General features: G+C 41.6%; 2 protein-coding genes across 26 annotated transcripts in view; one reads left to right on the forward strand and one right to left on the reverse strand.

Annotated features, from left to right (window-relative positions):
* LOC143348927 (uncharacterized) overlaps positions 1-12,644 on the reverse strand; it is a 48,682-nt gene extending 36,038 nt beyond the window's left edge. For 4 of the 17 annotated variants that reach the window (XM_076779687.1, XM_076779677.1, XM_076779679.1 and 1 more), the window contains exons 1-2: positions 3,722-4,342; positions 2,661-3,016 (exon numbers count right to left, since the gene is read on the reverse strand). In XM_076779687.1, coding sequence (XP_076635802.1) covers positions 2,661-2,717 — 57 coding nt within the window. In that variant the 5' untranslated portion in view covers positions 2,718-3,016; positions 3,722-4,342. Of the gene's footprint in view, positions 1-2,660; positions 4,363-12,370 lie in introns of those variants that run through there. The other 13 variants (XM_076779682.1, XM_076779671.1, XM_076779681.1 and 10 more) reach the window with 10 other exon arrangements.
* A 1,014-nt stretch (positions 12,645-13,658) lies between these two features.
* LOC143348929 (F-BAR domain only protein 2) lies at positions 13,659-25,382 on the forward strand. 9 transcript variants are annotated; one of them, XM_076779692.1, is made up of 15 exons: positions 13,659-13,959; positions 15,413-15,724; positions 16,129-16,386; positions 16,471-16,666; positions 16,732-17,052; positions 17,849-17,962; positions 18,596-18,646; positions 21,359-21,458; positions 21,978-22,239; positions 22,311-22,360; positions 22,433-22,575; positions 22,806-23,286; positions 23,573-23,789; positions 23,865-24,213; positions 24,594-25,382. In XM_076779692.1, exons 1-15 carry the CDS (start codon positions 13,930-13,932, stop codon positions 24,662-24,664), a joined length of 2,955 nt encoding a protein of 984 aa, XP_076635807.1. In that variant the 5' UTR covers positions 13,659-13,929; the 3' UTR covers positions 24,665-25,382. The 9 variants fall into 9 exon arrangements, with proteins under 9 accessions (XP_076635807.1, XP_076635803.1, XP_076635804.1 ...); XM_076779688.1 differs by having other exon boundaries at positions 13,661-13,959; positions 22,311-22,575; XM_076779689.1 differs by having other exon boundaries at positions 13,661-13,959; positions 21,359-21,449; positions 22,311-22,575.
* Positions 25,383-26,061: the final 679 nt, after the last annotated feature.

Raw genomic sequence — 26,061 nt, forward strand, 5'->3', positions numbered from 1 at the left:
TCGGCTCCAACAATGTGCACGCGGATGATTGGCTCCTCCTTTTCGCGAGTAACCGATAATCCCGTAATGCGGAATTACTTATCGAGCGGACGTTCGATTTGCAAGCGGGGCGCGACGAAGAAACAGCCTCGAGGAGTCGATATTGGCTTCATCCTGGTTGCAAAAATTCCGCCGCCTTCGAACGATAAGGTCGAAAGAAGCCGGAGCGTCTCGAGCCACCGGCGGGCAAGAAACTTCCACGCTCGAGCGAGCCGAGTTTCTCTACCGCTGGAAAATCGAACCAGCTACCGGCTCCACGCCGAATTCCCAGGTATTTCGGCGTACGTGTGTCTCTGAGAGCGTGTACTTCGCGACTTACTCCACGAGAATTCGCCCCAAAGTCGCTACGGAGCTCCTCTTGCCCTCGGCGGGCAAGAGGAGCTTCTCAAATTATTCAAGAGCAAGTTTAAGACCTCTGGCTCTCAACAAAGCTTTGGTCTAATTGAAAAGATGATGAGAGAGTAACAGGTGTCTGAGAACTATCGATTATTATCGACAGGGTAAACGTAATCCCTGAAATGTCGATTATTATCGACAGATTTATCGATAATTATCGATAGGGTAAAGATAATCCCTGAAATATCGATTGTTATCGATAGGGTAAAGGTAACCCCTGAAATATCGATAATTTTATCGATAGGTTGTCTCTGAGATTCAATTTGGAATATTGACGTCGTGAGAAACACGTGTCGTCTCAGCCGGAAGTGAATAAAAGAAAACGATCGATAGAGCTGTAAGATTGAGTCCAACGAAAATAACGTGTAAAAATAGCTGACGAAGGTTGAGGGGTGTTTCTGGACGAGAGTAGACTAATTTTGATCAGAGATTTAGCTGGTTCGAACGCGAATATGCGTCAACGATCGAAAGTACCGGCTGAATGGGAATTCCCGGTTTCCGTTCAGCACACGAGTGGTCTTTGAATCGTGTTATTTCGAGGTTTTTAACGTCGAAAGCTCCGGTCTGGCTATAGGAAGGTAAACTATCGAGCTCCGGGCCGCCTCGATTAGGAAGACAATGGATTGTCAAGCTCGAGTGCTAGCCAAACTTTTCCCCCTCATCCAATAAAGCCACAAATCCCCGTCGGCTAAATCTCTGTCGTACATAGGGACTCCAATACACAGATAATATCAGTACCGAGATATAAAGTGTATATAACCGAGAATCTGAATAGCAAACTCGTGAAATCGACGAGGAAAAGCTCAGGAAGCGCTTACTTTCCGGCCGTCGCGCGACAACGGGGGTATTTTGACTCTCGATCGTGCACCCTCGTCGTCTCTGTCGTAAAATCGAGAAAATATTACACGTATCGTACTTTTCTTTTATGTAAAATCATAAAATTGCTTGCTTAAAAAAATTCTCCCAACAGACATAATCTCGATTCAAACGACCGAACACGAATCCTATTATCAATATCGTATTGTTGGACACACTCCCGGGGGATCCCACCGGAAGCAGCGAAATCTTGTTTTCGTTAATGCCTTCCCCTCGGAGATGGCCGTCGCGGACAGATAATTCCATAAACGACGTCCCTCATTCTAAAAATTCTCGTTTTCAGAATTCTCTCTCGAACCGGCGGCTTTGTTTGACGTTGAAACGCACTTAACGTTAAAGGATTGAATTCGTGGAAATTGGAAATGCGCCCAAAACTCGGCAAATGGATTCCTAGGAAATAGCCAACGACGAACCGTCGACGGATGTTTGCGCCGCATCGAGGGAAGGACAAATTAATCTATTATTTCGGAACCTCATTGTCACCGGGGATGAAAAGTGTAGAGGCGAAGAAAAAGACAATGGAGACGCCGGCCACGTATTCAAGGACCGGCCTTCGAGAGAAAAGGATTTCTCTTGGAACCAAGAACAATCTATTTCGAATTCCTAGGGCTCCGTCTTTCTTCTCGCGATAGTTACATAAGCGTCGAGACAATTGTTTTGAACCGTTAGCCACGCTAATCCCACTCGTTAACCTGTTAACTGGGCTTGGACAACTTAACTCATCATTTGCACGTCGTTCTTTATTAGTTCATCTACAGGCCCCCTAATTTTGCTATCGGGTAAAATCTTTTAAGCAGGGGTGATAGGATGATAGATTTTTCAAAGTTGTCTCAGTAAAAAATAATTTAGTTCATAAAAATTTTCAGAAAAAAAGAGTACGTAGTCTCTTTCTGAATATTTGCTGAAACTAAGCTACTATTTGTGATTAACCCTTAAATGGATTCTCAATCTTAATCGAATTATTTTACCTAGTGTTGACTTGTACAAAATTGGTAAATGGAAATTTAAACTTGCAGAGGGCCCTAATAATCCACTTAAGGGTTAAATAGCGCTAAATGATCTCGAAAGTAATTGTAGTAATCGTAATCTAGTAATCTTGCGCAGCGTTAACGATCGTGGATCGAAGATACCGTTACAAATGGCGGGTGAATTTGAATGTCGTTAAGAGTGGCTCAGAGTTTTGGTTCTCGGAACGGTTAAAATTTCCCCCGGGGATAAAACGGGTAGCAGGATTAATTGCTTATGCGAGTTGCAAATGGGGGTGCTACCGGGTGTCCTTTGGAAATGGTATCGGAAGGTCCAGCTAGCGACGCGACGGGAGCTTGCCCGGCCGGTTTTCTCTCTCTCACCTTGTCAATCGGCATTGAAGGGCACGCACGACAGAGGTTCCAGAATGAACCAATCATGAGGCCGCAGTCTGTGGGGCAGTGGAACAGTAGTGACACACAGCCGCTGCAGTAGCGACGGGGCCGTTCGGACGACGGACACGGTCGTCAGGCCAGGTTGATCTCCTCCCGAGGACGTGGCTCCTCGGCGTCGTAGACGCGGCTACACTTGCTTCACTTCCTCTCCTTCTTCGACCACCTCCACCACTAAACCACCTTCAAACTCCTCCTCCTCCTCCCCTTCCTTATTCTCCTGCTCCTTCTTCTCCCTTCAAGGCAGTATTCGCGAGCGGCGTTCTGGCGTCCGGCTTGCTCTCCCTCTGTGTGTGTACCATGCGTACGTGTACGTGTGTATATAGTCGCGTGTGTGCACGCGCGCGCGTCGCACGCAGCACCCGGTGTACGCGTCACCAGCGTGTGGCGGTGTCGTAACGACAGAATCGGGGAAAAAAGAGACAGAAATAACGCGGTGTGTCGGAGGGTGCAGCCTTAGCGGGACTTTAACCCTTTGCACTCGTGGTGCGTCTGCCCCATCGGTGCAACGCGACCGTGTTTCGATTGCTATTCGTTTAAACACCGGCGTCAGATTAATCGGAGGGGAAAACAAAATGGAGAAAATAGAAATTTTACTAGATTCGGTCTCGGAGAAGGACAATTGTCGCGTTAAAGAGATTCGACTTAGAATTGCGAGAGTTTGGGGGCGAGGAATGCCCCGGCGAGGCAGTCGTACCGAAAGAGCAAAGGGTTAAACTCGTAGGATGTCGAAGGTCAAACAAATGGTTCGAGAGGTGAGTCACGGGGCCGCCCTCGGACTCTGCGGGTCGCGAGAGAAGAAAATCAAGGACGAAACGTAAAGGCGAGGGCGCGAGACACCTCCGTCGAAGGTTACGTCAGAGTTCGTCGCGACGAGCCGCCGTGAAAAAAACGAAACGGTACCGCGGGACACAAAGAAAGCGAGAAGGAGAAGAAGAGACGAGAGACACCGGGGAAAGCAAGGAAGGGGCGGGCCGTCTTGGAAGGCCTACCACTCCATCCTCTCCGTCGTTTGGTTTTCCGGCTTCCTCTCTGGTCGGGGCACGAGAGAGCCTTTTCTTCCTCCGCGGAACCGGCGAAAAACTTTCACTCTCTTTCGGCGTTCGAAATCACGATCGTGCGTGCGTGGATCGGAACCAGCGTTCACCGGCTGAAATTCACCGCATCCGGTCTACCGGATCTCTCTTTTGCGTGGGTGTGCGTGTACGCGCGCGTCTACCACCGACGACAAGAGATCGGGGGAGAGCTTTCGACGCACGCGGCGACACGTAAAATGTTCTGGGAACACGTACCCGGCGTTTTAGACTATCTGCACAGCACGCACTCCCTCTCTCTCTCTCTCTCTCTCTTTCTCTCTCGTTCTCTCTCTCGCTCTCTTTCTCTCTCTCTCTCGCACACACACACTCTCTTTTTCTCTCTCTCTCCCTCTGTGTGTCTCCGTGCTGTGCGTCTTTCTCGCGAACGTGCAGCGACTCGTGTACGAAAGAGAGATCTATATGTCGACGATAGGAAGTAACACTCGGACGCGTATACGAACGGAATGACGAGACGGAGGGCAGAGCGAGAACGGAATCGTGAGAGGCACTGGTCCCACCGTCGCACCGATCCCACCGACGACGTTGCGTAGAGCGCCGCGTCGCCGGCAAGACGCCTCCACGGTAGAAGGGGTTGCCAGAGCGCAGGCGTCCGACCGGATCGGGTCGATAGTCCGCAACGTTACTCCCTGTTCTCCTCCTCTCGTTCACTCTTTGCATCCCTCGCGCCTCTCCTTGTCCGTTTCGCACCGTCTTTCCCGCTGGATTCCCTCCACCCTTTCGTCCACCTCCTCCCTCCCCCCTCTCCTCGTATCGAACTTCAACACTCCGCCTCTTTTTCACGATCCTCGCGATCCTTTTCTTCTCCGCGGTGTCTCTCCTCTGTCCGTCTTCGGTGTCCGCGTACGCCGGACCCTCCGGTCGAGAATTTATCGAGAAAAGTACACCCTCCCCTCCCCCCCAACCTCCCTCTACGTCTTTCATCCGACGGTTTCCCTTTTCCGAGTTTTCTTTCCTTTGCGCGATCGACTGTTCCCCTCGCTCCCTTCGATCACCCCTCGATTTAACGTTCTCTGTCTTCTTTGTAGACCCTCGTGTAGTACAAGTCTCGCCTCTCTGTCTCGATGTACCTAGGGGTTTCCCCGTCTCCCTTCGGTTTCTGTTCCCCGTCGTTCGTTTTCTGTAACGTTCCCCACAGGTACGTGCATTTTCGAATTGCCTTTTCAGCCGCGGCCCTTCAGGTCTCAGTCTTTGCGCTCCTTCGGCGATCTCGCTCGCTTCCGGGACGGTTATTTCTTATCGTAGCGCTTCCGTATTCTCTTTGAAATTTCGCCGACGATGCAGGCGGACCCGTTGCTCTTTGTGTCGCTCGGAACTCTGTTGTCACTCGTAACGTCGTAAAATTTCTCTCCCCGCGATAATTCTGCGTGTTTTCCTCCTAAGAAATTAAATCGGATACGTAGGTTGGGATAGGTTCCTCCATGTTTCATGTTTGCCGATGCATTTTCTCGACAGACACGATTTCTATCCTGAAATTTCCTCGTCCGCGAGTTTCCATCCTTTTTCCCTCCCCCCTCCTCCTAGCGTTACGCGGTACTCGATCGTGCGTCCTTTTCTGTTGTTTGGCGTCGTTAGTCGTCCCGTTCCCGTGGCAGGCGCCACGATGTCGAGGCAGCGTCGCGACGCTGGTAACCTTCCTGCGGCGATCGCGCTATAGGCGCGTTTTACGGCGTTTCGAACCGTCGAAACCGTGCAAGTTAGAACAATATCTACCGTCGAGCGGCCAGCTTCGTGGACCAACGGTCGTCGTTTATAAATAACAAGTTTCTTTTTCAACGTGCGATACAAGGGTATGTGTCATAAGTCTTGTACTTCAAATCGACCCCCTTGCAAATCAATTGTTCTATATAGGGTGTTCGCCCATCCCTGGGAAAACATTTTAATAGGAGATTCTAGAGGTCAAAATAATACTTCAATCAAGAATACTAATTTGTTGATCGAGGCTTGGTTAAAAAGTTATTAACGTTTAAAGTTGCGCCTGTAGATAGGCAACCTGCGTACAGCTGCGTACGCCTGGTAGTGGTTCTCAGTCTCAAAACTGTAAGACTGTCGATACCTCAATAATTAGAGTAAGTACCACTATCGAATGCATGCAGATTGCCGTTCTACAATCAACAAATTAGTATTCTTGATTGAAGTATTATTTTGGCCTCTAGAATCTCCTATTAAAATGTTTTCCCAGGAATGGGCGAACACCCTGTATATTTGTAATATTATTACAGTGCAGTAACTTCCACGCGGTCTACTAATTTTTATTTATTATTGATCGATACTTACCCCCCTTTTGGCGCGACGATAAATATTCTATCCCAGTGTCCTTTGGAACTTGAGACTAACGCGTGCATTTTTACCGTAGGAGAAAATATGCCAAATTGCGAGCATTTTGCGGGAATGTTTCCACGTTTTGGTACGTCGATGGTCCCCGGGTCCTCGTTGTCGAGAACAATAGGGGGAAACGAAACGAATCGCGAACCAGGCGAACGCTCGAAATTCGCCAAGTTTCGGAAACGCAGCCGGCGATATGGGTCGCGGGACACTGATTTTTCCAACAGAATATTCGGCCGATGCACGAATTGAAAAGCGTCGAAACACGCTCGGGGAGATTCATCGCGGATCGTTTCAATATTACTCGGAACAGAGGGGGTGGAAGTGTGTATGTGTTCGATGGGAAAACAAATCATATCGTGTATCGTTATTTAGCCGAAAGGGTCAGCAGGGTCGAGAAGACTTGGAGTATGTCAGAGTTTACGGGGGGGGATTCCCTGCTTTTCGGATTTAACTAGAGATTAGGGGCATCGAGCGATTTTCAACATCGAGGTATCAGTTTCGCGATCGTGGTGTGGCGTCACCTCCAGTGCTCACCGCCAGGGGGTTACGCTCTCTCGCAAGTGAGATCGACCACGAATTCCTGTATATACACTCCAGGACCTCAGAAAAAATGTTCCCCCTCCCTTTTCAAAATCAGTGGCATAGCGGTATCGAGGTTTTAAAAAAATCTTTTGTAAACTCGTGATCAATTTTAATTAAGTTCTACGAGAGTTATTAATTGATAAAGTTTAATTCTATGGTTCTGTAATTAATACGGGAAGAATGTGAGACGAGAACAGCAGAGAGGTTTGTTGCAAACGTTTAATAGAAGTCGATATTTAAAAATCTAATATCGTCCAACCGAATGGAGAGAGAGTGTTGCAATATTCGAGCAACTGCACGGTAAAAGTCGCAGCCTTCGGCTACTGACCGGCAGTCGAGTTCTTCCGCTTATTGCTTCATCTACCTCGTGAAATCGCTGAAGAAGAACGATGTTCTACCTCTACGGTTGACTGGGAAATGCAGTCGATATTGCTGAAACGTTCGGTGACGGAACGACCCCGAGCCACAGCAAACATCGATCACTAATTTTAAAATTCGTATCGCGGGCAAACTCTCAAAGAGACGCAGTATCTTTCGTCCTAAATTAAAGACACTGCATAATAACAAAGGCGTTGCGCAAATCGTGGTAGAGTTATTGTATATTTAATTATTGAAGCGATCGGAAGTCTTCGAGTCAACTTCGCGAATGTTTGAACGAAACGTGTCGGAATGTTCCACGACGTACAATCATAGTTATTTTTAGGGGGTGATCGCCAGACGTTACGTAACGCTGCCGTAATATATCCTACTTATCCCTGAATCGCTTATTTTTGTTGGCGGGATGGACACGCCTGCCAACCATATATTCGACCAGTACGCTTCCATCGACCCGAACTCTGCTTTTCCAGCGATGTTCGCCGTAGGCACGTAGATGTTGCCACGGCGTACGTTAAATAACATAACCGTGACCCAAATAATCCCGAACTCTCTGTCTTTCTGTTCACGCGATATCCTCTAAGATGAACAAGCAATTAATCTGCGAAAAACCTCGTACAACGCGATACTTATGTTTCGTCAAATTGTAATCGAGTATCGAAAGTTTATTCTTAAATTCCCACAATGCCTTTCGCGAACCAAGAAAACAATACAGCCGACAACATGGCGCCCATAAGTCTAGATTCTAAGTTAAAAATGTACTTCTCGAAAAACCCGCGCTTGTTCGAAACTCTCGTAGATCGCTATTAATTTCCTCGGTTCCGCATAAATGTTATAAAATCGCTTTACGCCTTGATACGTGCGTAATTTTCCAAAAGGCCGTCGATTCGTATTCCAATCGGATGGTTCCGCGATTCGAGATCCACGTACGCGCGAGAACACAGCGTTAATAAGCAATTATCGCGGAATTCCGGCGAACGTCATCGCGTGGCGAACCCACGAGAAAGAAACGCACGTGTGGCCGACATGCGAAATTAATACTTACCTTACTGTTATAAATATTCATGAATCCACGTGGACGTGGCGTGCAAGCTAAAGGATAAAGCGTTGAATTTTATATACCGTCCGACGAACTATTTACGGCTAGGATAGGAGACTATCGCGTATGCAGGCACGAATTTCTGCGATCTCAACATGCTTCTAACAACGCTGTGCAGAGTGCCTCCGAAGATACGAAAGTTACTATTGAAAATTCATACGCGGGATGCATTTAAACTCGCTCTTGCTTTTTGGGAACAAAGATAACTTTCCAGAAGTTTTCCTGCGAACAATAACGCTGATAACAATGGTCAACAAATTCTAAACAACAGCTTCTATTCTTTGGGATCATTCACAATAGTCTGCTAATAAGGTCTGCAAAAATGGCCCTTTAATAGAGATTAGAACTGATTGCTTGGACGAAGAATATGTGGGGTCACCTCCTGTACTCGCCGCTAAAGGGATCGTTCTCTCGCAAGCGTTCGACCGACCTTTCGTTTTTCTATACACTCCTTAATCGCGTAATCGATATTCCCAAAATCAATAGGACCCCATAAATTCTTGCGATTGACCAGTGTAATTAGAAAACGTAGCATAATTACAGAATCATTCTGGTGTATTAAGTGTTTTAGTATAGTATCTAACGCAATTGTTCTGAATCCACCGTATTTCCCCATTGATACTCGACTTCGAACAGTTATGCTAGTGCTTAGAGTATCGTTACTCGGGCATAAATCGGCGCAAGGAATTGTAAAATTGCATCGCGCGCGGTTACACAGCCGTGCAATCATTTCCAGCGTGTAATTTTCTTCCTCAACGGCGGATGAAAATAATTCAAATGTTTGTATCCGTTCTACCTTCGCGCGAGGAATCGCGGATTTCTAGATCGCTGGAACCCGGTTGCCACAAGAAACGCAGAGAGTTCATTTCGAAAAAGTAATTTTGCAATAAGACACAATCGAGTGGGAGGGTCGAAGTCCGTCGTATATTTTAAAAATCAATTGTCCGGAAACCGGGGAAACGCTCTTGCTCTAGATTTTCGATGAATTTTTCAAGGAAAGCTAGTCCCCGGCAGTTCCCACAGCGTTTTAACGAGAAGAAAATTAATTTGATGGAAAAAAATTGCGCGCCCGTTGCATTGTTGTTTACACGGTACGCAGTAAGTAACTGTCCTAATTTACGCGGTTAATTGAAGGAGCATTCGCTCGGCCGGAAACCGCGTTTTTCCTCGCGTCGATGCAACGGGGCGAAGTATTTCCAGTAGCGAGAGAAAATAATGAAATTATAGGACATTATGATATTTAACAAAGAGCAGAGACGTTGGCGGCTCGATTTAATTCCCTTTCCGCGGGATTCCCACCCACGAGTCGTTAAAAACGAACCGAGCCCAGAGGCGACGTCTATGCAGGCGCAAGTGGGTTAATTAAAATCTTTAGTCGGGCGTCTCGCCGTCTACGCCTATTCCCCCGCCCCCTCCTACCACCCCGGATTTATCACTGATCGTCAGAAATTTCTATAATCGTACGAACAATAGCCGTTTCCGAAGTTTCCACGGAAACTTATCTCGCGCGACGACTGAGCAACGGTATTTCGCAAAGAACAATAGGAACAGCTAAACAGAGCGAGATTCCTTCTTTCCTGCACCGATGTTTAACCGGATCGTACCGTTTACGGGATTTTTCGGCCAATGTCGTTCGAATATTACCCTCGAGAATTGTTTGGAATACTTGCGCCTCCACTGATTTCTCTGTTTGCACGATAGCGCCGCTGTAATTTCGAAACGTTTATTAACACTCGATATTAGAGTTACAGATGTTTTATAAATTATAATTTGGGCGAATAGAATGGAAGTTTAAACAGAAATGTAAATATCGTCGATTATACGCCTAAATATAATTATCGAAAAGACCTTGTAAATATCTGTAGCGCTATAGTCGCGTTCGAATGTTTGCATCGTTGTTATTATTTCGAATAATTTAGTCCGGCGGCCGTGTTTGAGCGCGGGAAATTGGTAAATTAGAATCGATCGGTTTCGACGCATTTAATTTGGTCGCTAATCGACGGGCCAATTTTAAAATGGAAGAAACGATACCGCGTCACGCAAAGTTCAATAAAGTGTGACGTTGAACGCGTCCGCACGCACGCACGCACGTACACACCGTTGATAAATTACGCTCGACTTCCGCTTCCGTTCGCTTGCAGCCGCCGCATTCGCTCGCGCGAACAGCACCTGCTCGAATTGCATGAATTACCGTTGCCATCCAGTACGCGTCGTTGTCAATCGTAAAAAAAAAAGAATTTATTTTTTTTTTAATGCTTTAACAATTTATCTTTTCGAGTTTTAAACGATCGAAACGTCCGACGAGCTTTTCTTTTCCAATTATTGTTATTGCGTATTTTAATTAATTTCAATTTAATTTGATTGCAGTTTACACGGCTCGGTGGGATTATAAAAATAAGGATAGGTGTCCCCGGATTTTTCCACGATAGGTAAGCCAATACCGGCTTTGCCAACTTCTGCGCCTACGAGACATAATAGCAAGTGGTTCAAGTGGACTGCAGAAGTGGAATTGGTGTCGTCTTTTGTTCTCGCCGAATCAGCACCAACCTCTTTTTCTTGGCATTCTTAGAAATCAATACGTGCTTCCTAAGTTGCTAATACACGGCTAGGCCTGTCTATCGCGTGTTCCGCAGCTCGTATAACCACGCTACTTTAATGTAAACGCGATTAATCGCGTCGATTCTTCTTTATTCGACGACGCGTCCGCTGCCCGTGATTAGTATTACGCGAAATTGCGTATCTACGTAGATCGGAGATGGCCAACACTTTATTCCAATAATAAATAACCGATAAACACCGTTCATTCGATTAGAACGATCTTTCTTTTATAATCGTAATTTGTATTTTTATTTAACGCTGTTCTCTTTTATTTAGATAATAATTTTGCCCATCTTCGATGTACATACGTGTATTGTATTGTAGTTAGCAATGTAGGCACGCAACCAGAGCTGGCTAAAATACTATAAATAGTTTATTTGAATTTACTTGGAAGTAAATGAATTTAGTCTGCAAGTATTATTTTTTAATTGAGAACTTCTTTAAACTGGCATTTATAAAACAAAGAAAGAGAGTATTTTATTATGAATTTTAGCCAGCTCTACACGCAACATCGAACGTGCTTGATCGAGTAATGTCTAGAGGAACGATTTGTACAGGTGCTAGAGGTACATACTCTAAAGTTTTGCAAGGGATAGGGGTATTTAAGTGCAGGTCCCGTAAAAAAAGTAAAACATTCAAATCATGTATTTAAGAAACGTTGTTTATATATTGTCACATCATACAGTAGGACTTTGAATGTTCGGAGTAGCCGCTGTGTACGCAAAGTAAATACATCGTATGAAGTCCCTCGTGATCGACGATTGACGGAAAACGCGGAGAATTTCCAACTTTACGGAATTTTGTCCCGTATCGATTCGTATTTCGCGAAATTTTTACACGTGACCTCTGAACTTATAAAAAATCGATTACGCAACAAGCGTCTGCAACTTTGATTCGCGAATAACGAATAAAAATGATTTAGATTTATTCGCGAATAATCCTCTATTTACGTGATTCTTTTTTTAAGGTTGACAAACTGTCTTAAGATTTGTTATCCGTCATTCGCGAATGAAAATTTGCTCGACACCGTCGCCGAATGAATAATTTATTGTATCGGACGGGGAAAAAGTCAGAGCGTTGCATAGAAGTTCGAAGAACGTTAGAGAAATATGGAAATTACTCGGTTGTTTCGACGCGGCGCGTTAAATCACAGGAGGAACTTCAAATGAAAATTGCATCGTAACCGGCACCGAAGCATGCTTGCGCCGGATCGATCGTTGCAACCCGTAACACTTCGACCATGCATCGGTAAAGGTGAACAAACCCTATCGTGTTTCGACTCGAGACGTCTGCGCCACATAACCTATTCCGTTCCGCGAAGCTTTATAGAATTTCACACGGAATCGTACTTGAAATTTCGATCGTTAGACACTTGGAAACAGAGTAGAAACCAAGAGAACCGCGATCAATGATCCTGTAAGCAATATTGTTTTTCCCCGACGATCTATTCGCGTTCGTATCGAAATAGTCACAAAATGTTTCGTACAGAAGACGCTCGCATCGCACTCGATCGCAACATGGCCGTTCGCTTGCAAGGAATTAACGTTTCGTTTCGGCTCACTCACCAGATATTGCTTGCAATGTTTTTTATGCTTAACGGTGCAGCGTTTCTTCTTCTTGGCGGCGGCGTTGGTTAAACCGTTTCCGGATTTTTCTTTGTGAGGCGTCGACAGGTTCCCCTTGTTCGCGGGCATCGTCGTGATCCTCGATCCACGGAAACTGGGTCGTTCTACCTGTCGACGACCGTCGAGACGAATGCACCTTTCGGTCCAACGACGAGAGTGATTGATAACGCTCGAAACTTCTCTCTTCCCCGTATATACGATACACACGTGAGCTACAGTACATGTGTAACGTATAGCGTATAGCCACTGGATATGCGCAAGGACACTGGACTACCCTGAGCTGATTACTCGAGGCCACGCCTCCCGTCTTCCGACCTTCTGTACGTAACCGCCGCCCCTTTCGAATTTTCCAAACTCAAATCCAACCCATTATCTTTATTTTTCTACTACTCCTAACGTTATCGTTAATTTCATTATCTCCGATATACTATCCTCAAACGAAATAATACACCAGTCTTTCGACGACAACATATTAGGGGCACATTAGGGGTAAGGTTATCTCGAGAATGATCGCCTACCAAACTTCGTCTATACATTTTAATTTGTTTTGTCCATTTTTTTTCAGGGTGTTTGGAAGTTCGTATTTTTACACGTGTAAAAAAGTATATCACGAGAAAAAATAGAGGGTTATGACGCTTAGATACCAAAAAAATGCTCGGCCCTGGTTATTTAATAGCGCCGCTGTCCCAATGTGGTAAATCGTTCAACTACGTCGATAATGAGAATTTAGAATAATTATCGGTCGTGGTACCGGAAGTTAACGATCGGTTCCTAACCTGTAATTCGCATCTCTTGATTTTGCAATCATTGTAATAAATAACGGTTAGTGATTTTGCATGCCATCTTTAAAAATAGAAAGTACAAAGGTTCGATCACGATTTGATCGTTATGTAACCATCAATGCCTATATCCTACAAATTATGTATAATGTTTGTGCTCTGTTTTTAAGGAGGAAGCAGGTCATAGCCAAGAAACTACACATTTACTCGCAAATAATACCTGTTTAATGTCAAGAACTTCTAAAAGATAAATAGCGCCAGTCTAGTTGATTTCGATACAAAGTTCCAATACAAGGAATAATGTTAATAACAAGCAGTATGTATAAAATAGCGAAAAATGATAAAGTGAAATCTCTGCAGTGAATTCCTCTGTAACCGACCATCTCTTCTTAAGTTTCAGCCGTAGCTGGAGAGGTGGCGCTAGGTGACATGTACTAGAGAGAGAGGAGCGCAATGGCTGACGAGGATAGGCGAAATAAGTTGACCCGTGTCCCCGCGGTCGAGCGCGCTCGTTCTGCTCGAAACGTTCGAGCACGAAAACGTTACGTTGTTGGTTTGTCGTAAATTGAGTTACGTCTCGTCGTACGGCTCAAACGGTTGCGTCGTGTATGGTACCGTGTGTATGTGTGCATATGTGTGTGTCAATGGTTCGTTATTAACGGTGCAGTGTGGCCTGATACATCAGAAGATAAATTATGATGGTCTGATCGCGGTTCCAACATGACTGTGGATTTCGTCGACTACTTTTGGGTGAGTGTCTTCCAGCTTTTATCCAGGAATGTCATTCTCGTCGAATTTAGGTTATGTACGAGGGAGAAACCCCCTGTAACCTTTCCTTTTCGTTCGTCCTCGAGCGTACAAACTTTCCACGAACTTCTCCGTGAACGTCTCCGCACGTCGCGCCCGCGTTAACTCTCGTGTAAATCGACGCATTCCCGTCAATGAAAGCCTTTTTCCTCTCTCTTGCGTTTTATCATGGTCGTTCTCGTTTCTCTCTTTTTCTCCGCGTTACGCGGCACGCTCGTCTTCTTCGTTCTTCTCGAGAACGCAAGGTTACGCGTTCACCTCTCCCTGTCATCCCATCTTCGTGTCGTCTCCGCGATTCATCGTAGAAAACCACCAAAGAATGCGTACACGGCTGCACGTTTGACGTGTACGCAATTTAGGTCTTGAATGCGGACGGAATTGGAAATGTTACCTTTGTCGTAACCCTTTTTAAGAACCTACAGCCTTATGGAATTCAATTAAAAATTAAATTGTCTTAATTATTTCATCTCGTGTAATTGTATCAGTTATCATTAATTTTCACAACACAGTTACCTATAAACATTTTATCAAACGTAATTATGTTTGCGTTAAGAAATAGAAAGCTGCCCATCTTATCAGCAAGATAGTTACAATTTTTAATGATATAAAAATTTGTATGTTCGCCACTATGGGTGTATAATGGTTTTGAGTTCATAAATTTCTCGGAAGACACTGTTCTCTCTGATGAAAACAGGGTTTAGATAAGATAGTTGCTACTTCCTTTTGCTCCCTTCAAAATTCTATCTACAGAAGATTATTATACACAGAATATGATGCTGATATTTTAAGTAATTGCCTGGACTAAATGTTTGATGCAACAGTCAAAGGTCTATGAAATAAAACATTCTTTTTTTCTTTTTTTTTTTTGTTAAAGAAAAATTTACTAAGAAAAAAGTTTAATTTTACATAGAATTTTTATTATATTTTTTTTTAAAAATACTTATCGTTTTTTCTGGATAAAGTGTACAGTAAAAACTAAACAGTATGTCGTGTGCAGCAAATAATACGTACAATAGGATGACAAGAGTAATAATATGTAATGACAGCTTATTGTGCCGATGTCACTCAAGAGTTCTACACTACGTGAGTTTACATCGTGATCAGGGTTCAACTGTTAAGTGGCTAAGTGGTCTTAAGTACAGTTTTAGTATATCTCCTTCTGCTGTGATATTCTAATTGCAAATGAGACTTATTTTTCTCCTACACAAAAATTTTTATTCCAATGATTACCATAAATGTTTGTATACCATTTGTTTGTATATAATTTGTATTAAAAGTTGTTAATAATGTATATGACTTCAACTAACAAAATTATAAAAATATAGCTTTGTGTTTAAAAAATACAAAGCTAGAGATGTAACACCAAAGTTGGACAATAATATTCTTATGATTCAAGGGCGAAAAGAATAATGGATTTGACGTGTTATATCATAACATGAAGCATGGTGTAGTCGCAAGTAAGGAGTTGGCTGAGTTTTTAAAAGAACGATCAGCCATAGAAGAAAACAATTACAAGCTTCTTAGCAAGGTAGCTAAGCAAGTCGGCAATAGCAGTAGTATCCAAGGAACATTTGCACCTGTTTGGGCTGCTCTAAGAGGTGCGGCGGAAAAACTTGCAGGATTGCACTGGCAGATGGCCCAAAGGGTTACCGAACTAATCAAAGATGTATCAAAATATGCGGATGAATTGCATAAAAAACACAAGGCTGTATGTAATGCTTTCTTTGTAATTAATGTACTTGGAAATAAACAATATTTATTTAACGAATTGTTCGGTCAAAAATTAGTTACAACTTGTGGAGTTTTAATAGTTTTTAAAAGCATAAATATATTTTTATTTGCTCTGATCGTTACAACTATTTATCGTGTTGTATCGTGAATCACTGTATATTTCAAAGCTTATCAGTATCCGCCCACAGTCAGGTCACTAGGTTCCCTCAGACAGTAGTGTCTGTAAAGATATAAAGATATTGCTTATCAAATCAGTGTGATAAGTAATTATTAGAATATCTAATTAATTAATGCTACTTTACAAGCAACTGTAATTTTCAATTACATTTATGTTACAAAAAAAAGATAATAAATTATTATTACAAAATTTACAATATCCAGGTAAAAGAGGAAGAATCATCCACCTTGGAAGTTGTACAAAATATACAAAGCATTACAGTTACTTTGCACAAAGCTAAAGATATGTGTATGCAAAAGGGTCTTGAATTGGAAAAGTTGAGGAAAGAAAATGCCAGCCAAAAAGAATTAGAAAAAGCAGAAATAAAATTTAAAAAGACACAGGACGATTATAAAACTTTAGTAGACAAATACGTGGTCATAAGAAATGATTTTCAAACAAAGATGACTCAGGCATGCAGGGTACTTGTCCAAATTATTTATTTTATGACAAAGTTACTTGAAATGTAAACATAATACTAACGGATGTATTGTTTCATTGCTAAGCGATTCCAAGATGTAGAGGAGACTCACTTGAAACATATGAAGGAATTTTTGAATATCTATGCAGATGTCTTGCAAACAAATCATGAGCAAGTTGGCCAAGTCCATATTGACTTTAAACGTCAATGTCTTGACATGACAGTGGACAAGTTACTAGAACAGTTTGTTCAAAACAAGTATACAGGTTTCGAGAAGCCAGGTAAATAGTCTCGTAACGCACAATTCGAAGCCTAACATTTTCTGCATAATATCTCTGTGAATTAGGTATGATCGAATATGAAGAAGTTATGACAAGTTTAGCTGATATGACCAGTCATTCGCAATCGGACAGCAATGCCGAGACACCGAAGGAAACATCCAAAGGAGCTAACGGAGAAACAGGAGTCGCTGGTAACACTCACAGTTCAAAAACAGATCAGGGATTAAAGGGGGAGGGTAATCAGGTGGATGAGGAAAAGGGGAGGGTACAAGAAAAAGAAAACGAAAGACTGAATGAAAGGGATAGAGAACTGTCACATGCACAAGCCACCAAGGCTTCCCGCCGTACTACCTCGCTACTCAACCTGTTCATGTCCAACTCCCAGGGTAGGTTTTGTTTTTAAAATTGAACCGAATTTACAAAAATTTATTCTCTTTTAATTGCGATAGTTTCTATCTACCTTAACATAATACGCAAATTACGACCATCGTATCGTAAAAAATTGTCTTTCGTGTACGCGTTGTTCAGGAAGAAAAGTAATTAAAGAAATTTATTAAAATACTAGAATTCGTTGATAATTAAAATTTCCAGAACTAATCTCGAGGTTGAATACATTATGTCTTGGTAGATATATTCTGCAATTTTTATTTATGGCAGCAGTATCATTTTACTATTCATATGTATACACTTGTTCAATTTCTTTTTAGCACTCGATCACAGATTTATTAATCTAGGCATATGCAATACAGTTTTATCGACTTCATGCTTATGTGGTTGTGTTACAATGCTTGTGCGTTACAATCTAACAATAGGTGGAGGATGACATTATAAATTATTATGTATTCCAGGGGGTTTTCACACATACATTCTTTTTTTTTGTTAGTATGAACAATGAATATTAAAGCTAAAACAATTTCCATAGTAAAGGAAGGAATATAGACTATACTATGAGAAAAGTAATTATAACATTGCGCGTATTTGTAATTTACACTTTCTATTTTACACATATTAGCATTTGAAAGAAGTACAACACCCCTCTGGAGTGCTATTTACGCCACTGAAAGTGCTAACTGTAATAAAATTGCAATAGTTATAAGTAATGTTTAAACAGCAAGATGAAGAAAAAAGGGCCATTCGGAGGCACAAATTATTCAAAGATATGAGCAATGAGTGTTGTTTCAGACAAACAGAAGCAAGCAGGGTCTGGTTCGGCACCTGCAACTCCTCAGGGGAACAACCTGCCTCCTGCTGTTCCACCTCCCAGCATCTCCAGGAACCCTCTCAGAGGATCTAAATGTAACTGCTTACATTGTGATTACCTGTACCCTTACCACATCCAATACACACATTTTGGATTAACTGTCTAGATTAACGGTTACATGGTACTATTATACACACATACAGAAAAGAAAAAATCTTTGAAGACTTTGCTTTTCTCAGTAATTAGTTAAAAAATGATCAAGGTGAGGGCATGTCGTTAGTGAATAGCTACAGCTTTCTATAACATTTTTTCCAAATCTTTGTACAAACTATCGTAAAAAATAATATCGATGTCTGTGAAAATTAACAGACTCTTTAAATCTCTAATAGTATCTACTTGGTGGTCTTTCCGTGAACGAGTTATATTCGACAATTTATTCTTTTAACAAAATTGTCGATTGTATTAGCTCAAATATAATTAAATACCAGATAAATCTTAAAAGCGTTAGATTCGATCGAGTCTCTTAAATGCAGTTTCAAACGACCACCTTTCATTCAGCACTCCTTCTATATACCTTTATCTTTGTCTTGCTCTATTGGTTGTTCTCTATCTGCGGTATTTGGTGACAATTATATTATCATTTTTTTTTCTTTTTTTATTTTTCTTTACAATGTCTTTTTACGATCATACAGGATATGTGGTTAAGTGAAATATCTGGTGACTTACAGTGGTAACGCGTATTATGGTTCCTCCACTCTGCACTCTTTTAGATCAGCAGTGTACGTATACTAACATTGTTTAAGCACATTAAATTAATGTTACATGCATAGAATCACATTGTAAAGTGATTAATGATTTGATGCTACTTCACTACACAGTTTAGAAAAAATATTTATGTAACATTGATTTATTCTTAGCGTTTGGAGCACATTTAAAATATTTCTTCGCTTTTAAATACATTAACTTGCATCGAGATATTTCACAGAAGTAACGTTAGCCGTCTTCATAGAAATATTTATAATTAGAAGGAAGAAATATTTTTTTTTCGCGTTTGACTAACACTGAAACAGGCTTGCTTAGACAATAGGCTGTAGCTTTAGGATTATATGGTAATCTAACAGGTGATTTAACACTTTTCATAAATTGTTACTTATAAATTGTTTTTCTAACAATCTTTTATGTAAACATAAACCAAGGGGTTCTTCTATCAACACAACTCATTGTAAAATTTTACATGTATATTTGTTTATATTATAATCACTCAATGAAAAATACATCATCGATTCGATATTAGACCTAAGAAAAGCGTTCCTTTGGAAAGTTTCTGAAATTCAAGTTATTGATGCTGCCAGTGTTTTACTGTGCATATCGTCGTAGATTAATTTTTTCTCTTTTTTTTGCGAGAATGCAATGTTTTAAGCCGAGCTCGTAAACAAGCCTAACTTGTTAACGTCGATCGTGAAATAATTTTTGAAACTTTCTACCGTTCTCTTAAAATAAACACGTGCTCGTATAGAATTAATCGAATAAAGGGAGTTGGACTTGAATAACGTTGAGATACAAATGTGGGGTTTGCTACCGACGGGGCCGAAGGTGAGCCATTTTTAAGAGTCTGATACTGCATGGCTCACTTGTATTTATTTTCCAAGTGCAGATATATCCTTCGTGATAGCGTAATGTGATTCTGCAAGCAACCATTTTTTATTTATTAGTCGTATTATCATCGAAGGTAGTTAAACAGTAAATATGTTACCATTGTATCGCGACTATTTTTTTATTTTCTATTTTTTAATACTTGAATGTTTGCAATGCCGTACTATAAGTACACATAATGTTAAAAAATTATGGAATTACGTAAAAATTGTTCGTACTTCGTTTTGTACGTATTGTTATTTGCATGTCGATAGTATCCTTGCTTGCAGAACATGTGGTATCGTATGCTCCACGATTTAATAGAGGTATATGTGGAGATTGCGCAACCTCATATCGTTCTGTTGTCTTGAGAAACGTATCTGACGTTAATTGTAGAACGTGTAATTGTTAGAAAAACAATTTAAGACGAGACTGAACCTTTGCAGATCTCTATAGGATATTATTATGGTGATGGTGTATATGGGTTTTTCTATACCTCTGCTAATGTAACGTGCTACCTACGCTACTCTTTGTATTCCTTATCTATCGTTATTGTCTGACTTAATGCAGGCGTAAAAACGTAATAGCGTATATTTTCAAAATGCTGACACGGGTTTCCTATCAGAAGAAACTATTGAATAATTGCGACCAGGCTACTTGTTTAGAAAATAATTACAAATAACCGTAATTACGAGCTATTAATAATAAGTGCTTGTAATTAAATATTAGCAGCCAACGTGTAAGGACTCATAATTTTATACAGGGAAAAATTTTAATGGGAAATTCTAGAGGCTTCATTAAAAAGTTATTAAAAAGTTAAATTAAAAAATTCCAAATCATTCTGAAAAAATTATTTTCGGTTACAGGGGTCAATTACAAGCATTTTTGGTGAATAGACATACCCCCGAAATCCTACCCACTTTCGAGAAAAAAATTCGAATAGGGGGCAAATTTTTCGACGAAATTAAAAAATTTCAAATCGTACTAAAAAAATTATATTTAGTTACAGGGGTCAATTACAAGCATTTTTGGTGAATAGACACACCCCCGAATTCCTACCCACTTTCGAGAAAAAAATTCTGTACGTACGGAATTTTAAACGTTAATAACTTTTTAACGAAGCCTTCATCAACAAATTAGTATTCTTGATTTTCGTCTTATTTTGACCTCTAGAATGTTCCATTAAAATTTTTCCCAGGTTTTTGTGATCGAACACTCTGTACAGTTAGAGACAGTATAAGTAAAGGACACCGAAATTCGTATCAGCATAATTAGAGAATGTCATGATTAGAAAGCTCATAGAGAATGCATCTGCTGATTGTTGATTCGGTGACGATTGATTTTTCCTTTTTTTACCGTAGACATTTATTTGATCACGTTGCGCTACGCCTCAAACACTTGGAAAGTAAATTGATTTCCATCTATCATAAAATTACAAGTTTCTATTAGTTTCTAATGTAAGATATTATTTACATTAACTTTGAGTACGAATATGTTGACACCGCAAACGTAGATTTTCGCTTTTTAGTTTTAGTTTATAATTATTTTATACATTAATGTTTCTAAGAGTGGTTATTTAAGACACTCGTCGAAGTAGACATCTTTGATTCAATTTTACAATCTTTACTATAATTGTTCGTCTCCTAGTTTCAATGTATCTAAGTATTTATTATTTTTTTTTAGTATTTTGTATAAAAAAAAAAGTTCATTTTTGTCGATTTTAATAGGAGATTAATTAGGAGTTATCGTTGTATTTTATTGTACGTTATTTAAAGAGTCTCTTTAATCTACCGTTCGGATTAAATATAAAAATTAAAAGCCGCTTTGTTTTCTATATATCGTGCGTCCACGATCAACAGGGTTTCTTCGCAGCAGGAGAGAAAAGCGCAAGGAAAAGAAGGCAAAAAAGAAGAAGGATGTCGTGGAAACTAGCAGCAACAAAGAAGAAAAGTCTGACCTGTCAGTATACGCACGTTCAGCAGATCTAGTGCACTCGAGATATCAATTCCGCATACCAAGATCGCAAAAGTACGATCGATCAAAATCACGATTACACGGTATCTCGGTGAAAGTGTTCGTCTGTCAATCCTCAAGCACTTATGCTCTCCAATTAAGACCAATTAAGAATACATAAATTCATTAGTCGTAGAATCGTTAAGCGCGTTAATTCGACAAGAATTCTTGATTGCGGAACTGATGCTCTATTACAATTGTTCTCTTTTGTTTTCGTCAGCACTGTAACCCTTTGATGTACAATCACAATAGATTTGTTTTACTCGTCGTTGTATGGCAAAGGAGCGAATCGCTAAAGCACAGTATCGCCACAGAATTAAAAGAATAAAGCGTTTACTATGAGTTTATTATTTGCAACAAAAGAAACGAACTAGCGTAGATCGTGTGGTGTGTACAGAAAAATGCACTAGGCCTGCTGGAACATGTAACCGCGCGTTTTACTGAATTCTGTTAATTGTACCGCAGGGAGGACAAGGAGGACAGCAGAAAGTCTGAAACACCAACGCCGGAAGTGGACGAAGATGGTTTCTGTATCCGACCAAAGTCAGATCCGTGGGAGAACGAGAAGGGATTCTACTCCAGCTCCGATACCGATTCCGAGGACGAGAGGGAGAGAAAGATCAGGGTGGAAATAAAGCCTCTGAGCAACGGAGGAGCACCGATGAGCGCCAGCGTGGACGAGCTGAGGGCAACGGTGGAGAATTTATCGTTATCGCCTGCACCGACGGTATCGTTTCGTTGTTTCCTTTCTTCAAAGATACGCGAACCGTTCGAATAACGTGCATTTGTTTCCATCAGGGACGCAGAGGATCAAACACCGACTCTGATCACCACATGAAAAGGTCTCAGTCAGTGTCACAGCAATTAGGAGGTAAGCCAAGCTCAGATTTACTTGGCCTAAACTTGTTCAATCCCAGCAGTACACCATCGAGCGCCTCGACGCCGACTGGTAGTCATCCGTACGCGCCATTGCAAAGTCCTCCGCCACTGTCTTCGTCACCGACGCCTCAACCACAGCCGCCGCAATCCGCACCGCCTACACACCCTCACTCACGGTTCCCTGGTGAGTTTAAAGAGCTCATCGGGACGCTTTTTGTGCCTTGTCGGCGATTATGCGCGAGCATCGACCATTGAGTCTAGGATCATCTATCACAAATGATTTCAAGATACAGTAAGACGTTTAAAACGAGCTCAGAGAGACTATTCTATTGTATGTACCAGACCCTGGAACTCAATGATCGATCCACGTATCATCTTGCCAACAAAAACTCTAACTATGGTCGTTCCTCGCAGATGGAGATTTATTCTCGGAAGTGGGAGACATCACTCCAGCCTTACCTCCAAAACAATCTGCATCTTCCACTCCGACAGGATCTATTATCATTCCTAGACCGCCGTCCCGACGTGGTGAAGGCCCCTCTCCTAGGGGCAGGATATCACCAGCGCCGATATCGAGAGCAGATAGCGTGGCCAGTTTAGAGTTTCGTACGGCTGGTGTGGGTGTCGGTTCTTCTAGGGGTCCTTCTCCGCTGACGATTGGCCTCGCGGATACGATTCCTCTGGCGGTCGCCTTCCACGAGATAGTACATTCTTACTTCAGGGGTACCGACGAGACGCGATGTCAAGTGAAGCTCAGCGGCGACATGATGTTGTCGTTCCCCGCCGGTATCGTTGCCGTACTAGCAAACAATCCGAGTCCCGCGAAGCTAACGTTTCGCGTGAGGAACAGCAACAGATTGGAAAAATTGTTTCCTAATAATCAACTCGTCAGCATGTAAGTTGCGTGCATACTGATAGATCACTCCGCAAGTAACGCTACGTTTACGAGGACTGTGTAATTAAGCAATGAAACGCCATGCCTGAGTAAATCGGGTTTAATAATTTAATGCACGACATCCGTCATAAAGAGTTCTCCGACGTCTTGGAAATACCGTTGTACGTCGAGGAGTTGAAGGTTTTAACTATGTAACTAACTCTCGCGGTACCTGCGGGATGATCTAATAATAACGGCATGGAAGTTGGCGCGTACGTGTTTGTAAGCAAGTTTTAATCTCACGCAGGGATGCTACGCAGACAACCGTCGACAGTACAATTTTCGAATTCAACATGAGTGCCTTAACTACATTGTTACGCAAACAGGCTGAACAAAATCCCACGGCTTCCTATTTTAACGTCGACATTCTCAAGTATCAAATCAAGTGTAAGGAGGGCGCGGGTTCGTGCCCCTTCCAGTTAGTGGCGTATTGGAAGTGCGAGACGACGCACACTGACCTTAAGGTATTTATTTCAAACACGTGTGAATAGAAGCATCAGCGGATGGAGCTGTTATTGAACAATTTACGCGGTTTACAGATTGATTATAAATACAATAGTCGCGCCATGGCTTCTCCAAGTCCTTTGCTAAACCTTCACGTGGCAGCTCCCATAGACGGCGGTTTCAAATCTCTGAACAGTAAGCCTCAGGCTCAATGGTTGCCGGACACGAATCGGGTGTTATGGAAATTCACGGAATTGTCGCAGCACAGCGAGGGTAACGGCGTGGGTTCTTTGAAAGCGCGAGTTGAACTTGCACACGGTCCAGGGAACCAAGGAACGATATTTACTCAATTCAATTGCGAAGGGACCACATTATCCGGAGTTGAATTCGAACTTTTGGGCCCGGGATATAGATTAAGTTTAGTAAAGCGCAGATTCGTCTCTGGTAAGTGATAATTTTCAATTAATAATCGTACAAATCAGGACTGTTTCCTATGATTGGCACGAATAAACTTGTCGAATGTTGAGTGCGACTGATAAGCGTTTGGCACAGCAGTTTGGGATTAAAATCTAGCTTTAACAAAGCGTTGTCCAAATATACATGTTATTTTGAACGTTGAGTGATACTTGATACGTGTGTGTGTGATTAAGAGTGCAGTGTGATTGAAGAGTATACTAGAGACTTAGAAATGAATAAAATGTGGAAGGAAGAGTAAGAGAATTAGAGTTAAAGTAAGTCAGTTCTAATACTTTTATTGTAAAGGATTGCTTGTTTACAACCTGGTTTCTTTAGTCAGGTTAATAGTACTTGTCTGTTATCTTCAGGAAAGTATATATGCGACGGAGATTCTGACTCAAGGAGCAGATACGCCGCTCCACCATCCAACGTGGATTGACGACTTCCGGAATGGGCGCCTCAGTGGGAGAGTTTGCCCATTTAATATTGGTATTTGCTTGTTCATTCACTGCCCATACCACGACTAATGTCCGTTCAAACGAAATCGGCGTGGGGAAGCCTGTTGGATACCAAAGAACGCGTGCGATACGATAATGTTGTCTGATAGACAAGTAATTTGTACAAAAGAAACGGCTGAGCGATCGCAAAGTAAGCGAGGTTGCTATGTTAATTCGTTTCAACGAGTTGGAACAATTTCGCGTACTGAAAAATAGACGGGCGAAGGATCGAGATGGATCGATACGAACGATATATATATTGTGTGATCTAAACGAAGAGAACTCGGAACGAAGATATCGAAAAAAGCATAGTTGGACTTCGTAAATCACTCGCTACCTGATGAACGGCGTTCTAATATGTGTTTTATAACTTGTATATTTTTCAATTTTCTATAATATGTCCTCGATTAGATTGTACTATTTTTAGTAATGTTTGTACGATGCATAATGAGGCAAAACGACGAGGATGGACGACGGTTTAACATACTTTCGAAACGTCGGAGAAGCAAATAACAATGGTTCGCATAAAGCCTTTGGTGTCCAGCATATTTTTCACCACGACATTCTCGCCATATTATTGTGTCTATATAATCAAAATACGTTATAAATTTTTTTACGTAAACAAAGATGCAAGAACTCTTTCTAAAAAAAAAAAACAAACACCATCAAACAGTACAACGTCTTAATCTATTGTTACATCTTGCGTTATTTTAACATAATTAATTATATTAGTACTGTATTGTTAAGAGATTTTATGGAGAAGAAATGTAAAGAATCTGTAAACGCCAATCTCGATTATTTCTGTACATTTAGCATTTATATTTTGCACGAGTGGGGGTTGATATCGTTTGTTGTAAATCTGTTCACGAAGTCCTGTTTGTATAGCTGTACACATGCGCAACAAAAAAATGTGCAAAATTGACACAAACAAAAGGAACGAACGTAAATGCAGTGTTGTATCGTTTTGTGATAATTTGTTCAATTCTCTATGCCAGCGCTTTTTGCGTAAACTCTAAAATAATTCCCAACGTGTAAAATTCTGAATCGAGGAAGATAAACGCGCAGGGCGTAAAAAATAAAATATTCTAGCGCGTTTGCTCTCATAGAAATTCGGTAACCGCATAATTATTCTTTAACGAAGAAAGAAATATAAGAAAACGTTTGTCGAGATTTTAGCGTTGCAACGATCTGTAGTTTTGCAAGTCAATCGCAAAAGTCTTTCGAAGGTTGCAAATCAACGATGATCCTAGGACTATGATCGTTTCGTCGTTTCCACGATCAATAAATTAATCCAGTATTTCTTGCTACATTAAACTTAGATTAACTCGATCCGGTGGCA

The sequence above is a fragment of the Colletes latitarsis genome, chromosome 12, assembly GCF_051014445.1.
Source record: "Colletes latitarsis isolate SP2378_abdomen chromosome 12, iyColLati1, whole genome shotgun sequence".
Classification (NCBI taxonomy): Eukaryota; Metazoa; Arthropoda; class Insecta; order Hymenoptera; family Colletidae; genus Colletes; species Colletes latitarsis.